General features: G+C 60.4%; 3 protein-coding genes across 8 annotated transcripts in view; 1 reads left to right on the forward strand and 2 right to left on the reverse strand.

Moving 5' to 3' along the window:
* The first annotated feature begins 464 nt into the window (after nucleotides 1–464).
* CDH15 (cadherin 15) lies at nucleotides 465–6,232 on the forward strand. Its single transcript, XM_071440844.1, has 14 exons — nucleotides 465–577; nucleotides 2,205–2,348; nucleotides 2,476–2,631; nucleotides 2,709–2,853; nucleotides 2,967–3,127; nucleotides 3,305–3,433; nucleotides 3,538–3,723; nucleotides 3,791–4,044; nucleotides 4,116–4,258; nucleotides 4,333–4,569; nucleotides 4,639–4,878; nucleotides 5,264–5,400; nucleotides 5,474–5,629; nucleotides 5,703–6,232. Exons 1-14 carry the CDS (start codon nucleotides 527–529, stop codon nucleotides 5,898–5,900), a joined length of 2,337 nt encoding a protein of 778 aa, XP_071296945.1. The 5' UTR covers nucleotides 465–526; the 3' UTR covers nucleotides 5,901–6,232.
* A 14-nt stretch (nucleotides 6,233–6,246) lies between these two features.
* On the reverse strand, nucleotides 6,247–9,442 carry SLC22A31 (solute carrier family 22 member 31). Its single transcript, XM_071440867.1, is given in 10 exon segments — nucleotides 6,247–6,508; nucleotides 6,510–6,735; nucleotides 6,819–6,930; nucleotides 7,025–7,239; nucleotides 7,318–7,426; nucleotides 7,528–7,649; nucleotides 7,931–8,099; nucleotides 8,250–8,404; nucleotides 8,479–8,582; nucleotides 9,030–9,442. Coding segments are annotated over 10 exon segments (1,674 nt in total). The 5' UTR covers nucleotides 9,369–9,442; the 3' UTR covers nucleotides 6,247–6,385.
* Nucleotides 9,443–11,274: 1,832 nt separating this feature from the next.
* ANKRD11 (ankyrin repeat domain containing 11) overlaps nucleotides 11,275–24,604 on the reverse strand; it is a 130,019-nt gene continuing 116,689 nt past the window's right edge. For all 6 annotated transcript variants that reach the window (XM_071440827.1, XM_071440830.1, XM_071440829.1 and 3 more), the window contains 7 exons: nucleotides 23,356–23,498; nucleotides 22,510–22,657; nucleotides 15,065–21,795; nucleotides 14,195–14,293; nucleotides 13,960–14,103; nucleotides 12,856–12,948; nucleotides 11,275–12,504 (listed from right to left, as the gene is read on the reverse strand). In XM_071440827.1, the coding sequence (XP_071296928.1) occupies nucleotides 12,319–12,504; nucleotides 12,856–12,948; nucleotides 13,960–14,103; nucleotides 14,195–14,293; nucleotides 15,065–21,795; nucleotides 22,510–22,657; nucleotides 23,356–23,498 (7,544 nt within the window). In that variant the 3' untranslated portion in view covers nucleotides 11,275–12,318. The remainder of the gene's footprint in view (nucleotides 12,505–12,855; nucleotides 12,949–13,959; nucleotides 14,104–14,194; nucleotides 14,294–15,064; nucleotides 21,796–22,509; nucleotides 22,658–23,355; nucleotides 23,499–24,604) is intronic.

The following is a 24,604-nucleotide window of genomic DNA, read 5'->3' on the forward strand; positions in this document are numbered from 1 at the left end:
GATCCTGGTCCCGGTCCGGGTCCAGGCTCCTGCCCCACTGTCGGTGTCGGAGCCTGTCACGGTCCCGGTCCCTGTCCCTGTCCCTGTCCCTGTCCCTGTCCCTGTCCCGGTGCCGGTGCCGGTGCCGGTGCCGGTGCCGGTCCTTGTCCCGGTGCCGGAGCAGCGCGGGGACAGCGGGCCCGGTTCTCCCCTTCCCGCCCCGTCGCGGCATCCCCGGAGCGCGCCCGGCGGCAGCTGCCGCGTTCCGCCCGCCCTGCCCGGGGCTCCGCACCCCCGACCCGGCCCCCACTCCCCCGGCCCGGCCAGCGGGGACCCCCCCGCGCCCCTGCATCCCCCCACGGCCCCCCCACCGCCCCCGTCGGGCCCCCCGGGCCGGGCAGGGCAGGGGCTGCGGGCCGCGGGCCGGGGGCGGCGGGGCCAGCTGCCCGCGGGGGGGTCCGGTGCCCGCTGCACTTGTGCTGTCACTCAGCCAGGGCCGCCGCTATTTTAGCTCGGGGCCGGCGGCCGGGCTGTGCCCCGCTCCGCCATGGGCCCCCCGCTCCTCCTCGCCTGCCTGCTCGCCCCGCTCTGCGCTCGGGTAAGGGCTGGGGGACACCGGGACTGCGGGGGGACGGGGGGCACCGGGCGGGATGGGGACCCCCGAGCCCCAGGAGGGCTGGCCGGGATGGGGAGCCTGCCCGCGGAGCCGGGGTCGGCCGGAGCCCAGACCTCGTGGAAACTCATCCCTGGGGGCAGCGGGGATGGGGCTGGGGGCGATGGGGGCTCGGAGCCCCTCTTGAGGCGCTTCCCACCCCACAGATGGCGGCGGCAGGGGGGGGCCTGCGGCTCCGGCACATTGCCTGCGCCTGGACCGGGATGGGCTGGGATGGGATCGGGGGGAGGGTTGGCCGCTTAAAGACACCCTGCTCCTCTTCTTCCCACCCCAGCTGTGGTCCCAGGGCTCCCTGCACCCCCCGGTCCACTCAGCCCCCCCCAGAGCCCCTCATCCTCATCTCAGGCCTGAGCCACGCGGGGCCGTTGGGGTTCTGGCCTGGAGCCTGTGCTCGGCTGCTTCAGGGCAGGGGAAGGAAAGGGGATCAGCCCCACAGGAATGGGGCCCCCAGCGTCCCCCCCTCACATCCCGATCCCCTCCAGCTCCAGCGGCCCCCAGGGACGGGCGGGGGGCTTCTCCTGCTGGAGGAGGGAGCAGAGAAAGACCTGGAGGCCACAGCGCAGCCCCCGAGCCTCAGAACCAGCCCCTTGTCCTGCCCACCCTGTGGGGCTGGGACAGAGCCCCCCTCCCCACACCGCCCTCCCGGGGACCCCCGGCACAGCCAGCCCCACTGCCCCCTTCCCCTGTCCCCCATCGGGGCACACGCGGCCCCTGGGGCTCCAGGGACCCCCCGGCAGCCCGCGGTGCAGGCACAGCTGGGCACAGATGTGGGTGTGAGGCCGGCACTGCCCAGAGGCGCTCCCTCCTCGGGGCGGGGACAGCGCCTGTGCCCGGGCCCAGGACGGGGCTGGCGCGGAGCTGGGGGTCGGTGGCTGCATGCACACCTCTCTGTCCCCTCCCCACCCCGGCTCCCACAGCCCCATGGCTCCAGGGCCCCCACAATCACCCCAAATCCCTGACCTCAGTCCTGCACAGCCCCATAACCCATCCTTGCCCCCACAGCTCCCTGACCCCACTGCAGCCCACCAGAACTCCTGTTCCCCTTGTTTCCATCCTGAACCTCCCCTCACTGCCCCCAGCTTCACCCCAAGCCCCCAGCTCCCTCTGCCTCCCCCAGCACCCCAGCCCTGTCCCACAGGGTCACACTGACAGCCCAAATTGATCCCTGACCCCCCAACCCTCTCTGCCACATCCATGTGGTGACAGTGACATGGGGGGCAGGCCATGGTGGGTGCTGCCTGCCCGAGGTACCCCCCCTTCCCCAGGGTCCTGTGGGGCACAGCCCATGCCCAGGGCACCACCAGGGCCATTTGTGGGGCAGCCTTTCCTGGTGAGCGCAGCAGGACACCCATCACCCCCACACCAGGGTGCCAGGGGACACTGACACAGAGCTCCTGGGGAAGCTGGGTGGTCTCTGCGTTACCCCAGACCCACCCCCAGCCCCATTAGGGGACCCAGCACCGTGTACCCCACTGTGCACACCCAGCCCAGGTGCAGCTCCCTGCCCACTGCCCGGGGTCTGGGGGTCTCTGGCAGCACCGTGTGCCCCCAGGGTGCCAGCCCAGCCCAGGCAGGAGCTGCAGCCCCCCAGGCCTGGGGGCAGCACGAGGCCCCTCGGAGGGTGAAGAGGGCCTGGGTGATCCCCCCCATCAGCGTCTCCGAGAACCACAAGCGCATCCCCCACCTCCTGGTGCAGGTAGGTGAGAGCCCCCCAGCCTCTCTCGCAGAGTGGGGGCACCCTGGGCAGGGGGATTGCACAGGGGCACCCCAGAGGGGCACAGACCCCAGCCTGGGACCCCCAGCCCTGATTTTTCCTGGGGCAGATCAAGTCAGACAAGCAGCAGCCCGGAGGGGTGATCTACAGCATCAAAGGGCCGGGGGTGGATGAGGAGCCCCTGGGCATCTTCTCCATCGACAAGTTCAGCGGGAAGGTTTTCCTCAACGCCATGCTGGACCGGGAGGAGCACGACCGCTACCGGGTAAGGACGGCCCTGGGTGCCCACAGCCCCTCCCTGGGTCCCCAGGCAGACCCCGACCCCCCACTCTGCACCCACAGCTCAGAGCCTTCGCTCTGGACCTGGGCGGGGTCACCCTGGAGGAGCCCACGGACCTGGAGATCATCGTGGTGGACCAGAACGACAACCGGCCCCTGTTCCGGCAGGACGTGTTCACCGGGCGGGTGGTGGAGGGGGCTGAGCCAGGTGGGTCCGCCCGGGGGGCTGGGCTGGGCTGGGCCGGGCCGGGCTGGGCTGGGCCGGGCTGAGGGGACCGAGCAGCCCCGAGGCAGCACCCACCGGGCGCTCCTGGCCCACAGGGACCTGCGTGATGACGGTGGATGCCACCGACGCCGACGACCCCGACACGGACAACGCGGCCCTGCGCTATTCCATCCTGGAGCAGGGCGCTGCGGGAATGTTCAGCATCAACGCCACCACGGGGGAGATCTGCACGGCACGGCCCGGCCTCGACCGGGAGGTACCGGGGTGGGGACACCGCGATGGGACTGGGCGGGCACCGGCACTCGGGGCACCCCACATGGGGAAACCACAGCTCGGTCCATGAGCGTGGAGACAGGGTGGGTGAGCAGAGCTGGGGGATCTCGGTGCTCCCTGGGGCCTGGGGGGCTCAGCTCTGGCCCCCCGTTCCCCACAGACCATGGGGGTGTACAACCTGACGGTGCAGGCGGCCGACATGTCCGGGGACGGGCTGACCACCACGGCCATGGCCGTCATCTACCTGGAGGACATCAACGACAACGCTCCCGAGTTCACCAAGGAGGAGGTACCAGCTGGGACGTGCCGGGGTCAGCGGGGCGGGAGCTGCCCCGCCGGGGATCTGCAGCATCCCAAAGGGGCACAGTCCAGCCCTGCTCCGCTCTCCCCCAGTTCTCCATGGAGGTGGAGGAGCAGGCGGCCGGCGTGGACGTGGGCAAGGTTTTTGTGCACGACAAGGACCTGGCGGGCTCGCCCAGCTGGTTGGCCAAATTCACCATCCTGGAGGGCGACCCCGAGGGCGCCTTCGCCATCCGGACCGACCCGCACACCAACGACGGCGTGCTCTCCGTGCTCAAGGTGGGCAGGGGCAGCCGGGGGTCCCCGGGGCTCTCAGGGCTCGGCTGACCCCCGGCCCCTCCCACAGCCGCTGGACCACGAGGTGCGGGACCGCTTCGAGCTGACGGTGTCGGTGCAGAACGAGCGGCCTCTGGAGCCCTCGGCCCCCGGCAGCCCCCGGGCTCTGGCCACGGTGCGGGTGCGGGTGCGGGACGTCAACGAGGCGCCCGCGTTCCGCGAGAACCCGCGGCGGATCAGCGTCCTGGAGGGGACACCCCCGGGCACCGCCATCACCACCTACACCGCCAGCGACCCCGACACCCACCAGCTCCAGAGCCTCTCGTGAGTCCCGCTCCCCTCGCACGGCCCCGGCAGCCGCGGGGGCGATGTCTCACGCAGCCCCTCGCCCACAGCTACGCGCTGCTCTACGACCCCGCGGAGTGGCTGCAGATGGACCCTCACGCCGGCACCGTCCGCACCAAGCGGGAGCTGCTGCACCCGTCCGCCTTCCTGCAGGGCGGCTGGTACATCGCCCTGGTGCTCGCCCGCGACGATGGTGAGCCCCACGGTGCCCCCGCCGGCCCCGCGGCCCCCGCTGCCCCCGCTGACCCCCCCCTGCTCTGTCCGCAGCCGAGCCCCCGCTCTCGGCCACCGGCACCCTCTCCATCGAGATCCTGGAGGTGAACGACCACGCTCCGCAGCTGCAGCCGCCGGCCGGGGTGCTGTGCGGGCGGCCGGGCCGCGGGGGGACCCTGCTCCTGGGGGCCACCGACGATGACCGCCCCCCCCATGGAGCCCCCTTCCACTTCCAGCTCAGCCCCCAGCACCCGCAGCTCGCCCGCAACTGGAGCCTCGCCCGCTTCAATGGTGAGGGTCAGCCTCAGGGAGGGGGGACGCTGCACAGAGGGTCCCGCTGACCCCCTGCCCACCCCGCAGTGACCCACGCCGTGCTGGCCGTGATGGCCGAGCTGCCCGAGGGGCCCTACTCGCTGCCGCTGCTGCTCCGGGACTCGGGGACGCCCCCGCGGGAGCAGCAGCAGCTGCTGAACGTCTCCGTGTGCCACTGCGGTCGCGACGGCACCTGCCTGGACGGGGCTCTGGCCGCGGCCAGCGCCGGGGCCGGCATCACCCTCGGGGCGCTCATGATCATCGTGGGCAGCACCATCCTCCTCCTCGGTGAGTGGGGCCCCCAGCATCCTTCCCCCATCCCTCCGCCCCAGCCCCGTGCTGGTGCTGGCCACCCCTCCCGAGCCCCACCAGCCCATTCTGTCACCTTGACCCCCACCCAGCAGCCCCTCCTGGGCCTGGCCTCCCACCCAACCGCACCCACGACCCTCAACACCTCCCCCTACCCAGCAGCCCCTCCTGACCACAATCCCGACCCCGTCATTTCCCTCACTGCCCATCCCACCCCAGTCCCACCCCAATCCCTGCGTCCACCCCTATCCCTCCTCCCAGCCCGACTGCATCCCACCCCGGCCATCACCCCGTGCCCGCCGTGCCTCCCGATGCTCACACACGTGTCCCGTGTCCCCGCGGTGTCCCCGCGGTGTCCCCGCAGTGCTGGCGGCTCTGGGTGCTGCGCGGGTGCGCGGCCGCCGCCGGGCCCTGCGCAAGGGGCTCCTGCAGCGCTCTCGGGACGACATGCGCGACAACATCCTCAACTACGATGAGCAGGGCGGGGGCGAGGAGGACCAGGTGAGCAGGGCCCGTGGCAGGGGGGTCCCGGGGGGCTCAGCCCTGCACCTCTAAACCCCTCCCGGCCCCGCAGGACGCCTACGACATCAACCAGCTCCGGCACCCCGAGCTCTTCTCGCCCCGGGCCAAGCCCCCCCTGCGCAGGGATGCCCCGCTCAGCTCCGGGACCCCCATGGCCCCCCGCAAGCTGCCCAGCAGCCCCTCGGACATCGAGGATTTCATCAATGAGGTGGGTCCGGGCCCGGCAGCCCCCACCAGTCCCCGGTCACCGGGGGGCTGACGGTGACCCCCTGTCCCCGCAGGGGCTGGAGGCAGCTGACAGCGACCCCAGCGTGCCCCCCTATGACACCGCCCTCATCTACGACTACGAGGGCTCGGGCTCGGTGGCCAGCCCGCTGAGCTCCATCGTGTCCAGCCTGACGGACGAGGACCAGGACTACGACTACCTGAGCGAGTGGGGGCCCCGCTTCCGCCGCCTGGCCGACCTGTACGGGCACTAGCGGGGAGGGGGCAGGAGGGGACACCCCAGTGCCCAGGGACGGGCTGGGGCAGGGAGGGGCAGCGGGCAGCTCACACACACACGCAGGAGATGCCCAGAGCTGCGGCTTCACGAATGGACCCGCACAGGATGCCCGGCTGGAGCGGCTTTGCACACGCGTGTGCAACGAGAGGCCGCCGTGCAGGGGGTGCGCGCCCACGCACCCCGCAGAGCCCAGCTCAGCAAACCTGGGGGGGACGCCCGAGTGAGCCCCACACAGCTGGGGAGGGGGCGAGGAGACCCCTGGGCACCCCCATAATAAAGAGCGGGGGTCGGTGGCGGGGGTGCGCGACCCCCCCCCACACCAGTAGAAACAAGGCACTTTTATTGGGAGCCGGCAGCACCCCCGGGGGCTTCACCCCCGCCCCAGGGCCCCCAGCACCGCCGCTCCCGGGGCGGGGGTCCCTGCTCAGCCCCCCCGCAGCACGGGGAGCCCCAGGGCCACGGCTACAGCTCGCGGGGGGGGTCCGGGGAGCGCAGCGTCCTCTTGGTGGAGGCGGCCAGGCGGGAATAGTCGTGGGGGAGGGCGTGGGGGGCCAGCAGGGGCAGGTGGTCCTCGCGGGGGGGGGCGGCGGAACAGGGGCGGGCGGCGCTGGCTCTCGCCGTCCTGCAGGGACTGGGGCAGCGCCCGGCCCTGGCTCTCGGGCAGCAGCATGATGCTGAGCACGGCCAGGATGGCGAAGGAGGCGAACACGACGTGGTGCAGGAAGAAGCCGCGGCTGTTGGGGATGGCGGTGATGGGTGCCGCGGCTTTGCCCACGAAATTGGCGCCCACGACCAGGCCCAGGCCGGCGCCCCTGCGGGAGGAACGCGCTCAGGGGGGCTCTGCCCGGGCCCCCCGCTCGGGGGGAGCACAGGAGGGGGGGCAGCTCCCCCTTACCTGACCACGGTGGGGAGAACCTCGCTGGCAAAGAAGATGCTGAGCATGGTGACGGCGTGGGAGGCGGCCGTGCCCACCACGGACAGCATGAGGACGATGAGCTCCAGCAGGTCTGCGGGGGGGTGAAGCACATCAGGGGCAAACCCCGCATCCACCCCTCCTCCCCGGGCTGGGGCGGGGTCCCGGGGGTCCCGCGGGGGTCCTACACTGGGTGAGGGCCAGCAGCAGGAGGGAGGAGATGCCGGTGAGCACGGTGCAGAGCAGGAGGATGGCGCGGCGCCCGAAGCGCTCGGCCGTCAGGCACACGAAGAGGCAGGCGGCCGCCTCGGTGCCCAGCAGCGCCAGGTGCGAGGAGAAGAAGTGCGGCAGGTGCGGGACCAGGTTGCGGGTGAAGCAGTGGCGGATGCCGGAGCCGATGAACCTAAAGGACAGCGGGGTCAGGGTCAGCGAGCGGCACCCCCTGGTCCAGGCTCACCCCGCCGGCACCCCCGGCGCTCACGCCGCGAAGCCGAGGATGACGCCGTTCTTCCAGATGACCCTGGTGCCGCAGATCTCGCACACTGAGTGGAACCGGGGCCGCGGGGGCCCCTCGGACAGCGCCTCCAGCTCTGCCGGGAGAGGGGAAACCGGGATAGAGCCGGCTCTGCTCCAGCACCCCGCAGCCACGGCTCGGGGATGGGGCCGGCGGCGCTCGCAGCGCCCCACGCACCCGCCAGGAGGCTGTCCTGGGGACAGTTGTCTTCGGCCAGCGCCTGCAGGGTCTTCCTGGCCCTCTCCAGCTGCCGTGTGGCCAGCAGCCAGCGCGGCGACTCCAGCAGCAGGGCCGGGCACCTGCGGCACGGGTGTCAGGTCACGGGGCTCCCCACGGGCCTGGCCACCCTCCAGCACCGACCTTCCCACCTGGCTTCAAAGCAACGCTGCCCAGAAACCCTCAGCTTCAAACCTGAGCAAACATTTACCCAGGGTGGGGGGGTTCCCCTCCTCTGGAGAGCCCCGGGGGGGCTTTGATCCCCACCGCGGCCCCGGGCGGGGTGTCCTGGGCTGGGAACAGCTTGGCACCAGCCCCGGGGCACAGCCCAGCCCCACGCAGCCCCCTGCCCGGGGGTCCTTACCACCAGCTGGCGGCCAGCAGGGCCAGGATCATGGTGACAGCGCCCTGCAGCACCCGCCAGTCCCGGCAGAGCAGGGCCAGCCCCGGCAGCAGCAGCTCCCCGGCCATCCAGAAGAACCCGGCCACCATCGTCACCCCCAGGCGGTGGGGGGGGTCACACAGCTCCAGCCCTGGCAGGGGGCGAGGGGGCCACAGTGGGTGCCAAGGACACGGGGCATCCTGCACCCTGGAACACCCTGGATTCCAGCCCATCCCACACCCCAGGGCATCCTGGAGCATCCCCAGCCCCCAGACCCCTCGGGATGCCCCCTCACGCTCACGTGCCACGTAGAGGCTGAGGAAGGCTCCGGCCAGCGCGGCCCCAAAGAGCAGCCGCGCCACCAGGACCGTGAGGAAATCCACGGCCAGTGCCACGCCGAGGCCCACGGGCACGGCCAGCGCCAGGGACAGCAGGAAGGTGGGACGGCGGCCGAACCTGCCAGGGACGGGCTGTGAGGGGCTGGGCACGGTGCCCCCTGCCCGCGGGGGCTGCCCAGGGACCCCCTTTACCTGTCACAGGCCAGGCCAGCGGTGACACTGCCCAGGGTCCAGCCCAGCAGGTGCGTGGTCTGTTCCAGGGGCACCTTCCAGCGCGAGGCACACACCAGGTCCCACTGCGGGGACACGGCGGGGAGGTGTCAGCTGGGGGGCTTGGCAGACCCCCTGGCACTGCCCACAGGGCTGGGATGGATGGGGCTGCAGGGCTCCTGGAGAGCCCCCACCCCACAAACAGAAATGTGGGGACAGATGTGAGGGGACAGTACTGACGATTCCACCCTCAGCACCCTTCCCCAGGCTCCCCCAGCCAGCCCCAACCCCTCCAGGGGGTCACTGCTGTCCCTGCACACCCAGGGCTTTCCCGTGGGACCCTTTCCGGACCCCCCAGTTTGTTCCCCCCGACTCCTCTCAGGTATCCCCCCCAGAGGGTTCCCAGCCCCTCTCTCAACCCCTCCTTTACCCACGGACCCCTCGCCCCCTCCAGCGCCGCAGACCGCCCCAGGCCGAGGGTCCCGCACTGTCCCCAGCCCCGGCAGGCCCCGGTCCGGCACCCCCGTGCCCACCTGCGTGACGAGGTTGGCGCGGAGGCCGGCGGCGGGCAGCGCGTAGTGCCAGCCGCGGGTGCAGGGCCCGGTGCCGTTGGGCCGGGCGCTGCCGGGGGGGTACCGGTACAGCTGGCAGGGGCTCCAGCCGCCGCGGAGGCGCGGCACGGCGGCGCGGAGCAGCGCGGGGCCGCCCAGGCGGCGGAGCGGCGGCGGCAGCAGCGCGGGGTCGGGGCGGCAGCGGTGCGGGGGCTCCGCGCCCAGCGCCCAGCCCAGCGCCCAGCCCAGCGCCAGCGCCGCGCACGGCGCCCACCCCCCCGCCGCCCGCCGGCCCCGCGGCCGCGACCCCCCGAGCGCCATCGCCACCGCCACCGCCACCGGCACCGGCACCCGCACAGCGCGGCCAGGCGGGGCGGCACCGGCCGGACCCGCCCCGCGGCACCGCCCCGACGGCTCCCTCCGGATCTGACCCCCAGCCCCGGCTCGGACCCCCCAGCCCCGGCTCTGACCCCCCCAGCCCCGGTTCGCTACCCCACAACACGAGGCTCAGTCCTGCCCGGTCTGATCGCTTCTCAAGGCTGGTTTTTCTCCCCAGTCCAGTTCCCAAACCCCTGTCCCGGTTCACCCCCCTCAGGCCCAGTTCACTCCCCCCAACCCTGGCCCCAGGTCCCGCTACACCCCCAGCCTGGTTTGCCCCCCCCAAGCCCCCCAGTTTGGTTCTCCAAGCCCCACTCCCCCAGCTCAGCCCCAGTTTGCCCTCCCCCAGCCGCGGTTCACTGCCCCCACCCCAGCTCAGTCCCCCAGCCCAGCTGGTGTTGGGGGTCCTGGGGTGCAGCCGGGGGTTCCAGGAACCATCTGGGAACAGCCACAAATGCACCCAGGTCCCCCCAAACCTCAGAGGGGGCCAGTGGAATCTGTGACACCCCCTCTAGGAAGGGAACGTGCTGGCACCCAGCACCATGTGAGCCCGTGGGAAGAGCCAACAGAGCAGCCAAACTGCAAACAGGCTTTACTTCCCTCTTCCTTCTAAAATTTACTCACAAATGTGATTTCTGGGGGCAGCAGCATCACTCAGTGCTCAGCTTCAGACCTGCAATGGTGGAAAAACTCCCATCTGCAAAATCACATTGAAAGCCACATTGAAAAATCACACTAAAAAAATCCCATCTGCATTGTTTTACCTCCCTCTGAGGGATCCACACCCCCACACACATCTGGGAGTTGCACCAGGAGGAAAACTGACCCTGGAGACTCCCAAGGTCACCAGCACCCTGGTCAGATGAGCCTGTGGGACTTTCCAGCTTTACAATGCTCATGAAAGGCCTCTCTGTGACTACAGAGACAAATGTATGGCTGTTTAGCAAAATAAAGACCAGGGATGGAAATTAATCCAAGAACAATTGTTACCTGTGGCTGCTTTCTTGAAGCCTCTGACACAGGAGCAGCCCCTGGTCCCAGCATTGGTTCCACACTCATCCCACAGCCCAGGAAAAAGGTGGAGGAAAAAATCCCTCTGGCTGCAGCTGGGACATGGCACTGCCCGTCCTGCTGTGGCTGTGTGAGCCCCAGTCCTGGTGCCAGCAGTGCCAAGGCAGGGGCTGAGGGCTGGGCAGGGGACAGTGGAACCCCCTGGCTCTTCTGAAGCTGCTGTGATGCGTTGGAGTGAAATCCTCCAGGATCCCCCTGCCTCCACTGTGGAAAATTCCTCAAGTGGCTGCAAAGCCGGCAGCAGTGAGGGGAGCTGGGGGCTGAATCCAGGGGTGCCCTCTGGTCCCCAACAGAGCGAGTTGGAGAAGCCAGAGCTGGCAGTGGGGTCCGTGGGGGCACCTCTCGCTGCTGGCCGGGGCTGGCAGCTGCAGCCACCAGGAAAGGCTGGGCAGCAGCAGGAGGGAAGGCACTGAGGTCCTGGAAAGGCACCGGGATCTGCCTCCAGCTGCATCCCTGAGCTGCTGAGTGAGGACTGAGTTTGCCTGGATCCACCCATCTCTGTCCCCTGTCCTGGGGACTCTGCAACCCCAAAACACCATCTCTTGCTCAGTGAATTCACCAACACAGGGGGGTGCCCTCTCCCCATGACCCAACCCCGGAGGGTTCCAATCCCACTGCACACAGAGAGTCACAGAAAAGAATGAAAATCATAGAACAGTTTGGATTGGAAGGGACCTTAAAGCTCATCTTGTTCCATCCCCTGCCATGGGCAGATGATCTGAGCAACCTTTTCCTTGACAGGGAAACTGCTGCCCAGGGTGAACTATAAATACAAAGATAATTTTAATTAATTTATTTATTTCTTTACACATAACTGAAAGTGATGTTACAGTACATAAGTTATTTACAACTGTGCAGTAATGTGTTGCAAAATAAATTATCTAGAAGGCAGCAAAAGTACATTGTTAATGTATATAAAAACTGTACAGCATTTATGGGATACAATTTTTCTTTATATGAGTATTGGCTCTGTAGTGTTTTCAAGTTATGTTCTCAGAAAGAGAAACGAAATGCCCAAGATTAAAGGAAAAAATATATAAACCACGTGGATTTTACTCCATTAAAAACACAGTTGGCAAAGTCCTTTCTCTGCGTCGCCGTCTCCCCGGCCGTGCCGCCCCGGCGGCTCCTCTGCCCGTCCCCAGCGGCTGCTGCGGGGCCACCGGCACATCCCGGAGCTGTCCCCGCTCCGGAGCCGCTGCCCAACTTGGACACTGTCCTTTTGTTTCTAATTGTTGGTTGGTTTATTTTTTTTTGTGATTTTTTTTTTGTAGCATTTTTTTTGTTTTGTTTTTTTTTTTTTTTTTAGACATACCCATGATGGAACGAGAAACTCAAACACCCCCCCCCTCCCCCCATGGTTTCCTACTGCAGCTTCTCCGAGAGGAGATCCGCGCCCGGTGGAAAACAGAGAGCTGGAAATCACGGTGTTCACAAGTACATGGTTCACGTGGTTGCTGGCCCCGCTCAGCAGCTTCTGCAACACACACACGGTGTCCTTGGCCTCGTCCCTCCGCGCCTCGGCCAGTCCCGGGGCCGCTGAGCGCCCGCTGCCCGCGCTGCCCGGAGCCTCCCCGCCGCGGGAAGGAGCTGCGCCCGGCCCGCTGCCCCAGGGGCCGTGTCAGTCCGGAAGCGAGGGACACGTCGTGAAGAAAGTGCAATTATTTTTCTTATTGTTTTGTTTTCTGCCGATAGCTGCTTCCTCCTCCTCTGACCAGGGATTCATCAGCAAGCGGTTAAGGGTGAATGTGAGCTCGACCGCCCGACCTCGGAGCGCTCCCGTCCTTGCCAGTGTTCAGAGATGTCTCCTGGGGTGGAACTGTCATGCCGGCAAGAGCACAAAGTCATCGTTCACGTCGACCATTGGCACATAGAACGAGGGCACCTCGTTGACACAGAGGGATTTGTGCCCTGCGGGGTCCAGCTCCTGCACCTTCAGCTGCCACTCCATCCTCTGCACCGCGTTCAGGGCAGCTGCTTCGTGTTGCTGTCGCATGAGCAGGCACGTCTGGATTGGGAAACAACAACGGGACGTGAGGGCTGAGTGGCAGGCACAGGCAGGACCATGCAGCCACAGTGGGCGCAGTGTTAAATGCATCAAGGGGTGCCACACACAGGACACCTGGATGTGGAATCTCTGCTGAGCCCAGCTCCAGCAGGGGCCGAGACAAACCCCAAAGTTTGGGTTTGAAAGGCTTGTCAGCACTTCAGAGCATCCACTCCCATGCAACGCTGCCCTGACAATCTCTGGACACCCACTCTGCGCTGGAAACCACTAAGGGAGCTCCCAGGCTCCAGCCACAGGCAGAACCCTCCTGGAATGCCCCTGCCTGGAGCACGGGGCTCCCACAGCTCTCACCTTCATCCGGTCGTACTTGTCATCCACGTCCTGCAGCCAGGAAATGAACTGTCGCGCGTTGAAACGGTCTCTGACCGATTTGTTTTCGTCTCCCTAAGCACAGGACAGCAAAAGCAGGGACATGGGATTAGTTTTGTGCTTTAAGCAGTTACAGGTCTCACAGGACATATTCATAAGCCCCTCCTGGACACACACTCCTCAGAACTGCAGAGCCTGCAGGGAGGGAGGATGGACATCACTGCTGCCAGCTGCTCCTGCAGCCCTTTCCAGGGGTTCAGCCTCAGGTGGGGATGCACCCATGTGCACATACTCCCTGTTTCTCCTTGCTTTGCAGGGAGTCTGTCCATGTCAGCCCAACACAGCACCTGCACCTCTCTGACTCCTTCAGCTGATGCCAGGATAGCAGCAGCACAGACACTTGGCTGGGAAATGCCAACGGATAAATCAGAGCTCCTGGATCAACACACAGCTCGCTAATAAATCCCAGGATGCTGTCCCTGCCCAGGATCCCTCCTGCAATGCAGCAGTGTAATGTTTCTACTCCCTCCCTTCCACAGGGAGAAGCACCTCAGAGTGCAGTAAAGGAAACCTTTCCAGCGTGCAGATGATCCTGACCAAGAAGGATGGAGGGTCCCAAGACTCACTGATAAAGCTGAGCCATCTCTGCTCCTAATACACATGAACTCCCTGTATCCCACATTCAGTTAGACAATTAGGCAAATGATGTTCCAAGTCACAGAATAATTTGGATTGGAAGGGACCTTAAAGCCCATCTCATCCCACCCCCTGTCATGGGACACCTTCCACTATTCCAGGTTGCTCCAACCCCCTCCAACCTGGTTTTGGACACTTCCAGGGATAGAGCAGCCACAGCATCCCTGGGCACCCTGTGCCAGGGCCTCTCCACCCTCACAGAGAACAATTCCTTCCCAATATCCCATCTAACTCTGCCCTCAGGGGGAGGTGACATCCCGCACCTGTGTGCAGTGGTGGGTGACCTGAGCAAGGAGAGCACTAGTAACTCCTGCCTCCAGAAAAGCCCATCTCCTTCAGGGTCTTGCAGAGCCCCTGAGGCCCTTCCTCACGGCTGAGGCAGGCACTGACCTGATTTTCCAGAGGCATGTTGTACACCTCGGAGTCCAGCAGCATGGTGCAGGCACTGAAGGGCACGGCCTGGTTGGCGATGGTCCTGGCTGCCCGGCAGTGCACCCGCAGGATCTCCTGCTCGCAGGACACGATCAGCTTCTCCTGAGGAAGAGCAGAGCAGTCAGTGTGGCAGCCTCAGCCTCGCCAGCGGGGGAAACTGGGGCCCTGCTCCCCATCTGGAGTGTCTCCTTACCCGCTCTATGCTGTGCTGCAGGCGCAGCTTGCCCCGCACAGCCTCCTGCTGCTTGAAGAGCTCCTTGAGCGGCTCCGCGAGCGACGGCGGCGGCGCGATCTGCGAGCACAGGCAGGGGTGAGAGCAGAACCTCTGTGGGGCACAGCCAGGGCTGGCTGCACCCTGAAATGTATGCTGGCCACAGAGGGAGCAGGGACATCCCCGGGGTGCCTGGGGAGAGGCTCTGCCAAGGACAAGGTCCTGCCAGTGCTCAGACTCTGTGAGGGTGAGGACTTGGCAAGAACAACCAGAGCCTGACACAGCCTCGTGCTGCAGGGCAGGGTGTGCAGCAAGGAATGGAGCCTGGTCACACTGACCCTTCTCCTCCAGCCTGGAGCCCAGATTTACCACCTGCAGCACCATGTTTATTGATGCTTCTGTATTAGTGAGGCTGCTCCTGCAGCACAGCAGCAAAATGCTGATTCTGGTGCCAAGTCAAAGAGCAGAGCTTGGGAAAATTATGGCAGGAGTTAAGAGCCATCTTTTTCCCGTGTTCCAGGGTCATTAACCTGTTACTACACTGCTGCAAGAGCAGTTTTACCTCCCAGCCTCAGATCTAGTGGATTCTTACAAACTTTGCTCTAAAGCCCAACTAAATCTCAGGTCCCTCAGCACAGCTCAAGGTCTTCTCTGCAAAAATGCAGCAACTCAGGGGCTGCATTTACCACAGAGCCAGGCACTTACCTAGGCTCAGGTTTGGTGTCATATTCCAAAGGCAGGCTGGGGCACGTTGGCATTGCAAGGTGGTGACAGGGCATGGGGGACAGCTTGGATGTGTGTGTAACAGTGAGGGGGGACAGTTCCCGAGGCTAAAGAGAGAAGGTGACTCACCACTGGAATATGGAGCTTGCTTAGGGGCTTGCCATCCAACAGGTAGGAGCCTGTGTAGGTGACATACTCAGCGTAGCACTGCGGAGCTTGGGGAGTAATGTAGCACAGAATTTTCCGCTTCTCCTCAATCTTCTTCCTGATCTGGAGGTACTCGAAGTAGGGGTTGGACCTGTCGCTGTGGTAAGGTTCGATGTCGTCCAGTTTGATGGCATCGACGATAGCTGCCAGGGTCTGCTGGATCATCTCCCTCGTCTGCTGGGTGGACGTGTTGATCTGCTGCTGCAGCTGCTGGTTGGAGCGCTGGAAGCGGCGCTTCCGCGGGTGCTGAGCCTGGGAATCGTCCTCCTCTGTGATGCGGCCTTTGGCACGCGTGACGGGCGCGGAGACGGGAGGAAATTCCTTCTCGGACGCGGCGGCGTTCTGCTTGTTTTGGTTGGCGAGCATCTGAGCCCGGTTCCTGGTAATCCGCTGAGGAATCTCTTCTATTTTGGGTGGTTTGGGAGCTTCTGCTACTGGTTTTTGTACTGGTTCCACAATTTCTGCTTGAGCGTTGCCAGGAGGAGCGTCCGCCTGGGGTGGTGGGGCCTGGCTCCCGCCACGGGCCGTGGCACCGTCCTGTGGAGCGCCGGCCTCGGAGCTGGCCACGGGCACGGGACAGGGCTGGGAGCTGCCCTCTGCCACCCCACCGGCCGATGGCAGCTCCTCGTGCACGGCCTCCACCTCTTTGCTCTCGGCCTGCGCGGGCTCGGACGGGGTCTGCTGGAAGACCTGCGCTTCCGAGTCCTCCGCTGCCTTCTCCTCAGCTGCGTTCAGCGCTTCCGAGGTGGATTCTTGTGCAGCCACTTCTGGTTTCTGCTCCTCTGCTGGTGGTTCTGTGTCCGGGGGCAGGGTGGCCGCTGCCTGGCTGGCCGGCGGCTCCTCCGGCTCACCGGACGCTATCACGGACGTGCTGGCTTTGATGATGCCAGCGCTCGGTTCTGGAGCTGCTGCTGGGCTTTCCTCCGCCGCTTCTGCCTCGGCCATCTCCGTCTCTGCGACGTCCTTAGGCTGGAGTGGCAGCTCTGGGAGCGAGAAGGGGCCAAGGTCCAATTCATCCTCGGTGTTGGTGAAGGGGTCTGGCCACGTCACCGCCTCCTCTGCATTCGCAGGTGCTGCATTGCTGTTTTCCAAATAGTTGTTTTCTGGTGCAGCAACGACTTCGGCCTGAGGTTCTGCTGGCACACACGGGGGCTCTGGAGGGATCTCTGGTGCTTCTTCTGGAAGAGGCTTGCAGTTGTTGAAGAAGGTGTCTAACCTAGTAGGGGACATGTACGGAGCTTGCTCTTCAGCGTTTGCAATTTCTCCTGGAACTGCTTCCTCAGCATCCTCCTTGACTTCCTCCAGCCTCGGTTCAGACACTGACAGAGGGTACGAGATGGGAGAAACAGGGTAGGAAGTCTCTGTGGGAATGAAGGCTACTGGCGCAGGATGAATTGGCTCTAGGGAACAGAGTGGAGGTTTAGGGGACTCGGAAAACCTCTGGGGAGATTTCATCAGAAGCTCCGAGCCCATGGACCAGGTGACAGAGTGCTCTGCGGGGTTGCCCATGAGGCTGGGAGGAATGGCGGTGTCTGGGTTTCGGGAAGGAGGGTTATCCCAGTCTATGTTGTTTTGTTCGGGCATTGCTGAACTAAAATGGTTTTCTTCGATGGGTGGTAGGTAGGTGGATTCTGGTGGCATGATGGAGGCAGTGGCTTGCTGCTCCTCTGTGGTATCCAAGGGCACGCCGATGTCGGGGGGAAGAGCACTTTCCACTGAAGGAGCCAGCAACTCATCCCTGTGCGAAGGGGAGGATTTTGCTTGTAAACCAGAGAAGACACTTTCGGGAGACTGGGCGACCCCACTGACGGCTCCCGGAGCACAGTGCAAAGCTTCCACTTTGGGTGAGGAAACTCCATAATCCGGGGAGTAATACCCAGGAGACAAACACTGGAACTTCTCAGCAGGAACAGAGGGAAGGGGAACTTTCTCCTCCATTAAATGCTGCACAGGAGAGTCATAATTAGATGTTGCTGGGACACTTTGCTGTCTGAAAAACTTATCTCCAACGCTGAATTCCTCTTCGGGCGCCCTCCTGATATCCACTGAGATGGAGCGGTAGAGGTTTGAGGAGGGAATGGTGCGAGTCGGGGTCTGACTGGGGTTCTCAGGGAGCCCGCTGGAAACGTTGGTGTATCTGTCGAAGAAGGAAGGAGAGCAGGCGTTCATGGACATGGTGGAGATGGGCAGCGAGTGCTGCGAGTCCGCACACTCGAACATCAGATCTGTGTAGTCCTCGTTGCTGCACGATGGAGTCCTGGGAGTCTGCATCACCTCCTCGTAGCTCGGGCAGGACACGACGGATGCCGGGGTCGGGACGCCCGTGGGCCGGTTCTGATCTGGCCTGGGAGATGCTGGGAGGATCTCCTTCAGCTGGGGACCCGTGATCCAGTCCTTGGAGTCTGTCCCCACAGCAGGCTGTGCCTTGTTTTCTGGTGACAGGATAGGAGTCAGGGGACCCAACTCTTTGAGTTTCTTGTCCTTGAGCTGCGTGTCCAGCGTTAGCGGCTTCTTGGTCGGCAGATCCAGGCTCCTCTTGCGCACATCCTCCGAGCTTTTAAGTTTGTCCTTCAACTTGGGGTCTCCGGACCTGTGCCGCATTTTCTCCATTTGCTTCATTCTCTCCTTGTGCCTTTTGTGGCGTTCCTCAATCTCCAGGTCTTTCTGGCTCAGCATCCTCTCAAAGCTGGTCATCATCAAATCACCATCTCCCAGAAGTTTCTCCCTTGGCCTGGCATCCTTCTTGCCGCTGTCTTTGGAAAGGCTTATTTTTTCATTCCCATTGCTTATTTTTATGGACTCTGATTTGTCTTTGTCTTGATTCTCCTTAAGCTTCTCCTTCAGTTTGGTTTCACCGAATTTGAGGTTGTCCTCCTTGGATTTATCTTTAAAGGTGGTAACTTGAGGCCCGTCCTTATCTTTGAGTGTTGACTTTGGCTCATCTTTGTGATGTTTAAAGAAACCATCTGTGTGTTTGTCCCTATGCTTTTCCTTTTCCTCCTTCCATTTTTCCTTGTGTTTATCCCGCTTCTTTTTCTCTTTAGCTGTGCTGATGGTGCTGGAACCGTAAGTCTTTTCTTTCTCCGCCTTCTTTGACAGCTCTCTTTCAGAATCATTTTTATCCTTCTTTTCAGAAAATAAGTAATCAATGCTCTTCTCCGGTTCCTCATCAGCGTCTGCCTTCATGTTGTAGGAAGAGCCAAAAGCCTCCCCATCCACAGAGAAATCCTTTTCATAATGAGTGGAATCCTTTCTGCTGCTGGAGTCCTTGAATTCTTCTGATTTTTCCTTTTTCTCTGTCTTCTCTTTCTTTGCTTTTTCCTTCTCATGACTTTTCTTTGAGGAAGATGAGGAATGTCGGTGCCTCTCCTTCTCCTTGAGCTTGTCCTGAAGGCAGGGTAAAGGGAGAGAGTCCTTAAACTTTTCTTCAGCAGCGTCGGTCAGAGAGAGGTTAGAAGACTCGAAGAGGCTGGTGAGCCCTGGCTCTTGCCCTCTGTCTGTGAAGCTGTCAGAGGAGATCTCACTGATTTTGTCATTGGAGTCATCCCTGTAGTCATTCAGAGCCTCCTCCTCCAGTTTCTCCAGCAGGCTCTTCTCCGACTCCCCTCCTTTTGAAGACTTCTTCTCTTTGGAATGCTCCTTGTCTGGCTTCTCCTTGTGTTTGCTTTTCACCTTGTCCTCACTGGTGTGTTTCTTCTCAACCTTTTCTGGGAGCTTTTGCTTGTTTTTCTTCTCCTGAGTGGAATCTATGGACATCCTTTCCTTCCTGTCCTTATACTTCTCACTGGAGTCCTTATCTTTCTTCTCTTTGTGTTTCTCAAAGGAACTCTTCTCCTTCTTCTCCTTTCCCCCTTCCGATGTTCCTTTGTCCTTTTTCTTCTCCTTGGACTCCTTGTCCTTCTGCTTCTCCGAGTGCTGCCGGTCGGAGGAGTACTTGCGGTGCTTGTCGGGGTACAGCTCCTTCTCGGCCGTGGCACCGTCGTCCTTGTCCTGCAGGCTGTCCAGGCGATGCCCCTCGCCGCCAGCTGAATCGCCCACCTTGAACCCGCTCAGGCTGTAATCGTCCCTCTCGTCCTCGCTCTCATCTGTGAAGATGTCAGCGATGCTGTACCAGCTCTTCTCCTTGCCTTTCTTCTCATCCTTCTTCTCGGAGAAATCGTCTCTGTCTGTGGAAAAGGTTTTCTCTTTCTTCTCCTTCACCTGGTCAAAGGAGCTCTTCCTCTCCTTGTCTTTGCTGTGAAGATCCTTGTATTTCTCCTTAGTTTCTTTCTTCTCTTTGAAACTCTTCTCTAGTTCTTTGTCCTTCAGGATTTTCTCTGGAGCAGCCTTTTCATTTTTCTCCTTGTCGCCTTCTTTGGATTTTTCCTTGTATTTTTCTGGCTTCACCTTTTCTTTTTTTTCTTTATCAGGAGCATCTTTCTTCTCCTTTTCCTTTCCAGAATGGTGCCTCTCCCAGCTCTCCAGGGTTTTGCCACTGAACTCAGGGTCAGACTTATCCTTGAAGAATGTTTCACAGCCATATTCCTTGAAGTCATCTCGATAGGGCTCCTCCTGCTTCGTCTTGGGATCTTTTCGCTCTTTAGAGCTGTCAGAGGAATCTTTTCTGTCTTTGTTGGTTTCACCTGTGTCTTTTTCTTTCCTTTCCTTGCCAGTCTCCACAGAATCCTTCCTTTTCTTATCCTTTTCAGGCAAATAACTGGGAGTAACTTTGTGCCTGTCTGTTTGGTCCTTTTTCTTCTCAGAGCTTTTCTCCACATAATCCCTCTCCTTTTTCTTTAAGAAAGTGTCCTTTTCATTCCGCTTCTCGTTGTATTCCTTCTTCTCTTTTATTTTATTTTCCTTTTTCTTGTCTTTAATTTCCTCTTTCACAGGTTCTATGATTAGCTTTGCCACGGTGTCATTTTTAATCTCCCTGAAATCTGTGATTGGAGAATCCCAGCTGTCCTCACCCTTGAAATCAAAGGATGAATCAGAGGACAGGTCTGAAAACCACCTCTCCTGCTGATCGTCCGAAAGGCTGAACTTCGTGTCCTCGCTTTCGGCAAATTGAGTTTTGTTATTAAACTCATCAAACCCGGACTCGTCCCTGTAAAGTTTTTCTTTTTTGCATTTTTCCTTCTCCTCCTTGAAGGATTTTTCTTTCTCTAGTTTAGAAACCTTCTCCTCCTTCAGCTCATTCTTCTTCTCAGATTTGGACTGCTTGTCCTTTGACTTCTTCTTTCTCTCCTCCTTGTGTATTCTCGGCTTCTCCTCCTTGGGAGATTTCTCCTTGACAGGTTTCTCTTTTTCTGATTTACTCAATCCTTCTCTGAAGGATTTGCTCAGGTCTTTACTACCATCTTTGATTTTTCTTAATGATTTCTCCTCTTTTGAGGATTTTCCAGTCTCATCTTTAAACAACCACTCCTTCTCCTCTGCTTTACCTTTGGGGAGCTTTTCCTCCTTCTTACCATGTTCCCTATCGTGCTTTAACACTTTCAACTTGTTTTCGACTGGATTTTCTGTCTCTACTATCAAGCCTTTCTCAGGCTTTTGTTTAGAGTCCTCAAACTCAAAAGAAAATGTTTTGATTATTTTAATGTCTTGGCTGATGGGACACTGTCCCTTCTCCTTGTTTTTATGTTTGTGTTTTGTTTTATGCTTTTTAACAACCTTCCCCTCTTTGTCCAGCTTTGGAATTGCTCCATCCACATTGCTATGGAATGAATTCTTTTTCTCAGAAACAGTGTTGTGGGGGGTGTTTTTCTTTTTGTGCTCTGGTTTCTTCCTGACTGGCTTTAGTGACTCTAAGCTCGAGTCCTCTGACGAGTAGTCTGACTCGCTCGTCAGCCTCGTCCTGGTGGAGTCCGATAGGGAACTGACATCTGACCAAGCTGGAGAAGATATGGTTTTCCAATTGTCCGTCCTCCAGTGCTTGGAGTGCTGTTCTGTAAGACTGGGATTATGTTTCTGGGATGCTAAACTCCCATGTGAAGAGGTCGATGAGGCAGACAGAGAGTTAAACAAGGAGGATTCCTTTAGCACTAGCCTCGAGTCCTTTACACAGCTAGAGCTCTGTAGAGAGTCTCTATCATCCTCCTCACTCTCCACATTTTCACTCTCTGATTCAGAGGAACAAAACTTGTCATTTTTTTTGCCAAACCGAACCTCTTTGTTTTTTGTCTCCTTCTTCCGCTTCTTTTTTACTTTGCTTTTCTCCTTGGGTGCCTTGGTGCTGGCGGGCTCCCGAATTTTGCTGCTGGGCAGTATGGAGTGGGTGGAGAGGCGCAGCTTCTCCCCCGTGCCTACGGCCACGCTGGTCTCCTCCTCGTCCGAGCTGTCCGACAGGATGCGGTGGGCAGCTTTCTTTGGTGTAATTGTGTTATTTTTAGTATAAGTTTTCACTTCCATTTTGGGTATGGAAATGAAACTGTTTGCTTTAGTCTCTTTCCTGTAATCCTTTTTCAGCAAATGTTTGTCATCGACCGGTGGGACCCGGTCCTGCTCATCGTCCTCATCGAATTCATACTCATCCTTCACCGGGGTGATGGTTTTGGGGGGCTCCTGGGCCTTGGGCTTGTGCTTCAAACCCTTCTCAAACTCTGAGTCTGTATTATTGCCATCAACGGAGCTGGAGGGAGCGAAGGAAGGGGCGTCCTCCTCTTCTGAGGTCTCTGCAGAGAGAGAAGAACAGTGTGTTAAGGACTGCCAAGGGTTCTGGGGAGGGAACATCACTGGTCTCCTGCACACACCAACCCCTGCAAACATCCTCACACCCTTGGGCCTCACCCAGCCTTTGCAAGCTGGCACCCAACAGCTTGGGGGGTCTTTTTGGAAGGAAGCTCCTCCAGCTCCAACTTGCATGGGGTGTTCCTCAAAATAACATCCTAGGTGTACCATGAGAACTTTGGAGCAGGGTTATGACTGCACACAGTGTAGGTGAAGGCTCCCCAAAAGACTCAGAACTCTAATTTGCACTAATTAAAACCTGCAGAGTGTCCCACAGTGGTGGCAGTGGTGGAAGAGGCTCTAGCAGGGACAGCCTGGAAGCAGAAACTGAAACACCAGTGCTGGGACAGCTGAACAACAGGAAAACAATGCTGGCACTCAAACCCCCTCCTCTCCACTGGAATTACCCAGCTTCTAAAGGTAAGACATCCATTTACCTGCAACTGGCTTCCAATCCTACATCCCAACTGCACCAGGGAAACAATCTCAATGCTGCTTCCAGGGCACACAGCCCCCCAAGCTAAAGCTGGTGGTTATGTTGTCTGAATTTGGGTTACAGCTACAGGTGGGCTCCTGACTTCCCTGTCCTCCTAAGGTCTCTGTGTTAGCTGCAGGCCACAGCTGTCACTGCCACGGCCACACAAAGGCCACAATCTCACCTGTGGAGCTCTCCTCGCTGGAGGGGTACGTGGTCTTCCCCAGGAGCAGGTTCACCATGGTGGGAGAATTCGCTACTTTCAAAGGTGTCTCGCCCTTCCTGTTGCTTTGATGAGGATTCCCTCCATAATGCAACAACAATTTCACCACCTAAAAAGAGAAAACGAGGCTTAAGGATGCTCACCATGTTTTGATTCCAGGTTTTTTTTTTTTTTTGCATGATTTTCTTACATAACTAAAAAATTGGTGTCTTCAGGACATGCCTTGTGGTACTAACATAAGAGAGAAGCCCCAGCAACATTCCCAGGGAAGTGGTGGAATCACCATCCCTGGAAGTGTTCAAAAAACATTTAGGGACAAGGTTTAGTGGTGCACTGGCAGCAGTAGGTTAATGGTTGGGCTTGATGACTGGGGAGGTCTTTTCCAACCTTAATGATCCTGTGATTCTAAGAACCAACCTGTGCAGGAAAGAAGGGGGAAGAACAAGGCACAAAATCATGTTCCTGTCCCAATTCCAGAAGAATGAACTATCCCCCTGTGCAGGGAGCACCAGCTAAAACACTCAACAGCTCTGAAACAGTGAAAATTACACAATCAGAGAATAATTTAGATTGGAAGGGACCTTCAAGCCCATCCCATGCCACCCCCTGCCATGGGCAGGGGCATCTTCCACCAACCCAGGCTGCTCCAAGCCCTGTCCAGCCTGGCCTTGAACACAACCTCCTGTCCACTCCATGGGAAAGGAGACAAAACCACGCAGAATCTCTGTGTTTTCACAGCGGGCTGCTCGAAGCCCACATTTCCAGGGGAGTGGCTTAAAGCAGGGCAGGGAGTGCCAGCACCCTGACCTTGAAGTGGCCGTTGTTGGCCGCGTCGTGCAGGGGGGTGTCATCGTCCAGCCCCTTGGTGTTGACCTCGGCGCCCGCCGCCAGCAGCTGCTTGGCCACGTCGTAGTAGCCCCGGTTGCAGGCCTCGTGCAGCGCCGTCCAGCCTGCAAGGACAGGGACACTCACAGTGACACTGAGACGTGGGGAAAGCCTGCAGGGGCAGCCTGGGCAGGGCTGTGCTGCTCTGATGGCCAAGTGTCTGCATGGATCCCCGTGGTGCAGCAGGAAGGAACCTGCAGCTCTGCCCTGCTACTCCTGCCAGGCAGTCACAGCATCAATCCCCTTCTCCCTCTGGTCATAGCACGTGCTACAGTCAGAGCATCTGCCAGACCTGACACAGCCCCTGGAAATGGAAAGTTTTATATGGGAGATAAGGGGAATTGCTGATGTCATGTGAAAGCAGGTCTTAAATCTGTTCCCCTTTATATCATCATGAAATGGTTTCGGTTGGAAGGGACCTCAAAGCTCATCCATTCCCACCCCCAGCCATGGGCAGGGACTCCTTCCACTGTCCCAGGCTGCTCCAAGTCCCCTCCAATCTGGCGTTCAATGCTTCCAGCAATGGGGCAGCCAAAGCTTCTCTGAGCAACCTATGGCAGGGCCTCACCACCCTCACAGGGAAGAATTTCTTCCTAACATCCCATCTAACCCTGCCCTATGTCAGCTTAAGGCCATTGCCTCTTGTTCTGCCACTCCATGGTCCTGTGGAATGCCTCTCTCCAGCCTTCTCTTAAGCTGCTTTAGGTTTGGCTTTAGGTTCCAAGCCCTCTGTAAGGGAAACCCTGGTGCCCAGACCAGGCCTGAGCTCAGAACTGCAGACAGGGCTCAAGACAGCCCCCACACAGATTTTCTGTGTGCTCTCCAAACACAGGAACACCAGCCTGGGCTGGGGGGGAAACCAAGCAGCAGCCTCTCCACAGCAATGGCAGCTCCAGCTCTCAAACAAATCTCTGAAGAGCACAGAACAAACTATTTTATCGTGTTCCACAGCCTATTTTTAAGCAGAGCCTGTTTTGAAGTTTGGCAGCGCGGCTGCTCCGGTGTTTTGCTGATAGCGCCGTGGGAGCGCGTTCCGTTACCTTCACTGGGAGCCTTTGGAGGGGGCACCTGTGCCTGGAATTAATCACAACTGATACTTCAGTCTGGCACTGGGATTAATCATACGGGTGGAGGAACAGCCATGCCTATTTATAGCCCCGAAATCATGCGA

The sequence above is a fragment of the Agelaius tricolor genome, unplaced genomic scaffold (assembly GCF_023055355.1).
Source record: "Agelaius tricolor isolate 1412-34295 unplaced genomic scaffold, bAgeTri1.0.p SCAF_15, whole genome shotgun sequence".
Lineage (NCBI taxonomy): Eukaryota > Metazoa > Chordata > Aves > Passeriformes > Icteridae > Agelaius > Agelaius tricolor.

Coding starts and splice junctions, on each gene's coding strand:
- CDH15 (XM_071440844.1), top strand. CDS start 527: ATGGGCCCCCCGCTCCTCCTCGCCTGCCTGCTCGCCCCGCTCTGCGCT. Junction 3,128..3,304: donor GGCCCGGCCTCGACCGGGAG/GTACCGGGGTGG, acceptor CGTTCCCCACAG/ACCATGGGGGTGTACAACCT. Junction 4,879..5,263: donor CAGCACCATCCTCCTCCTCG/GTGAGTGGGGCC, acceptor GTGTCCCCGCAG/TGCTGGCGGCTCTGGGTGCT.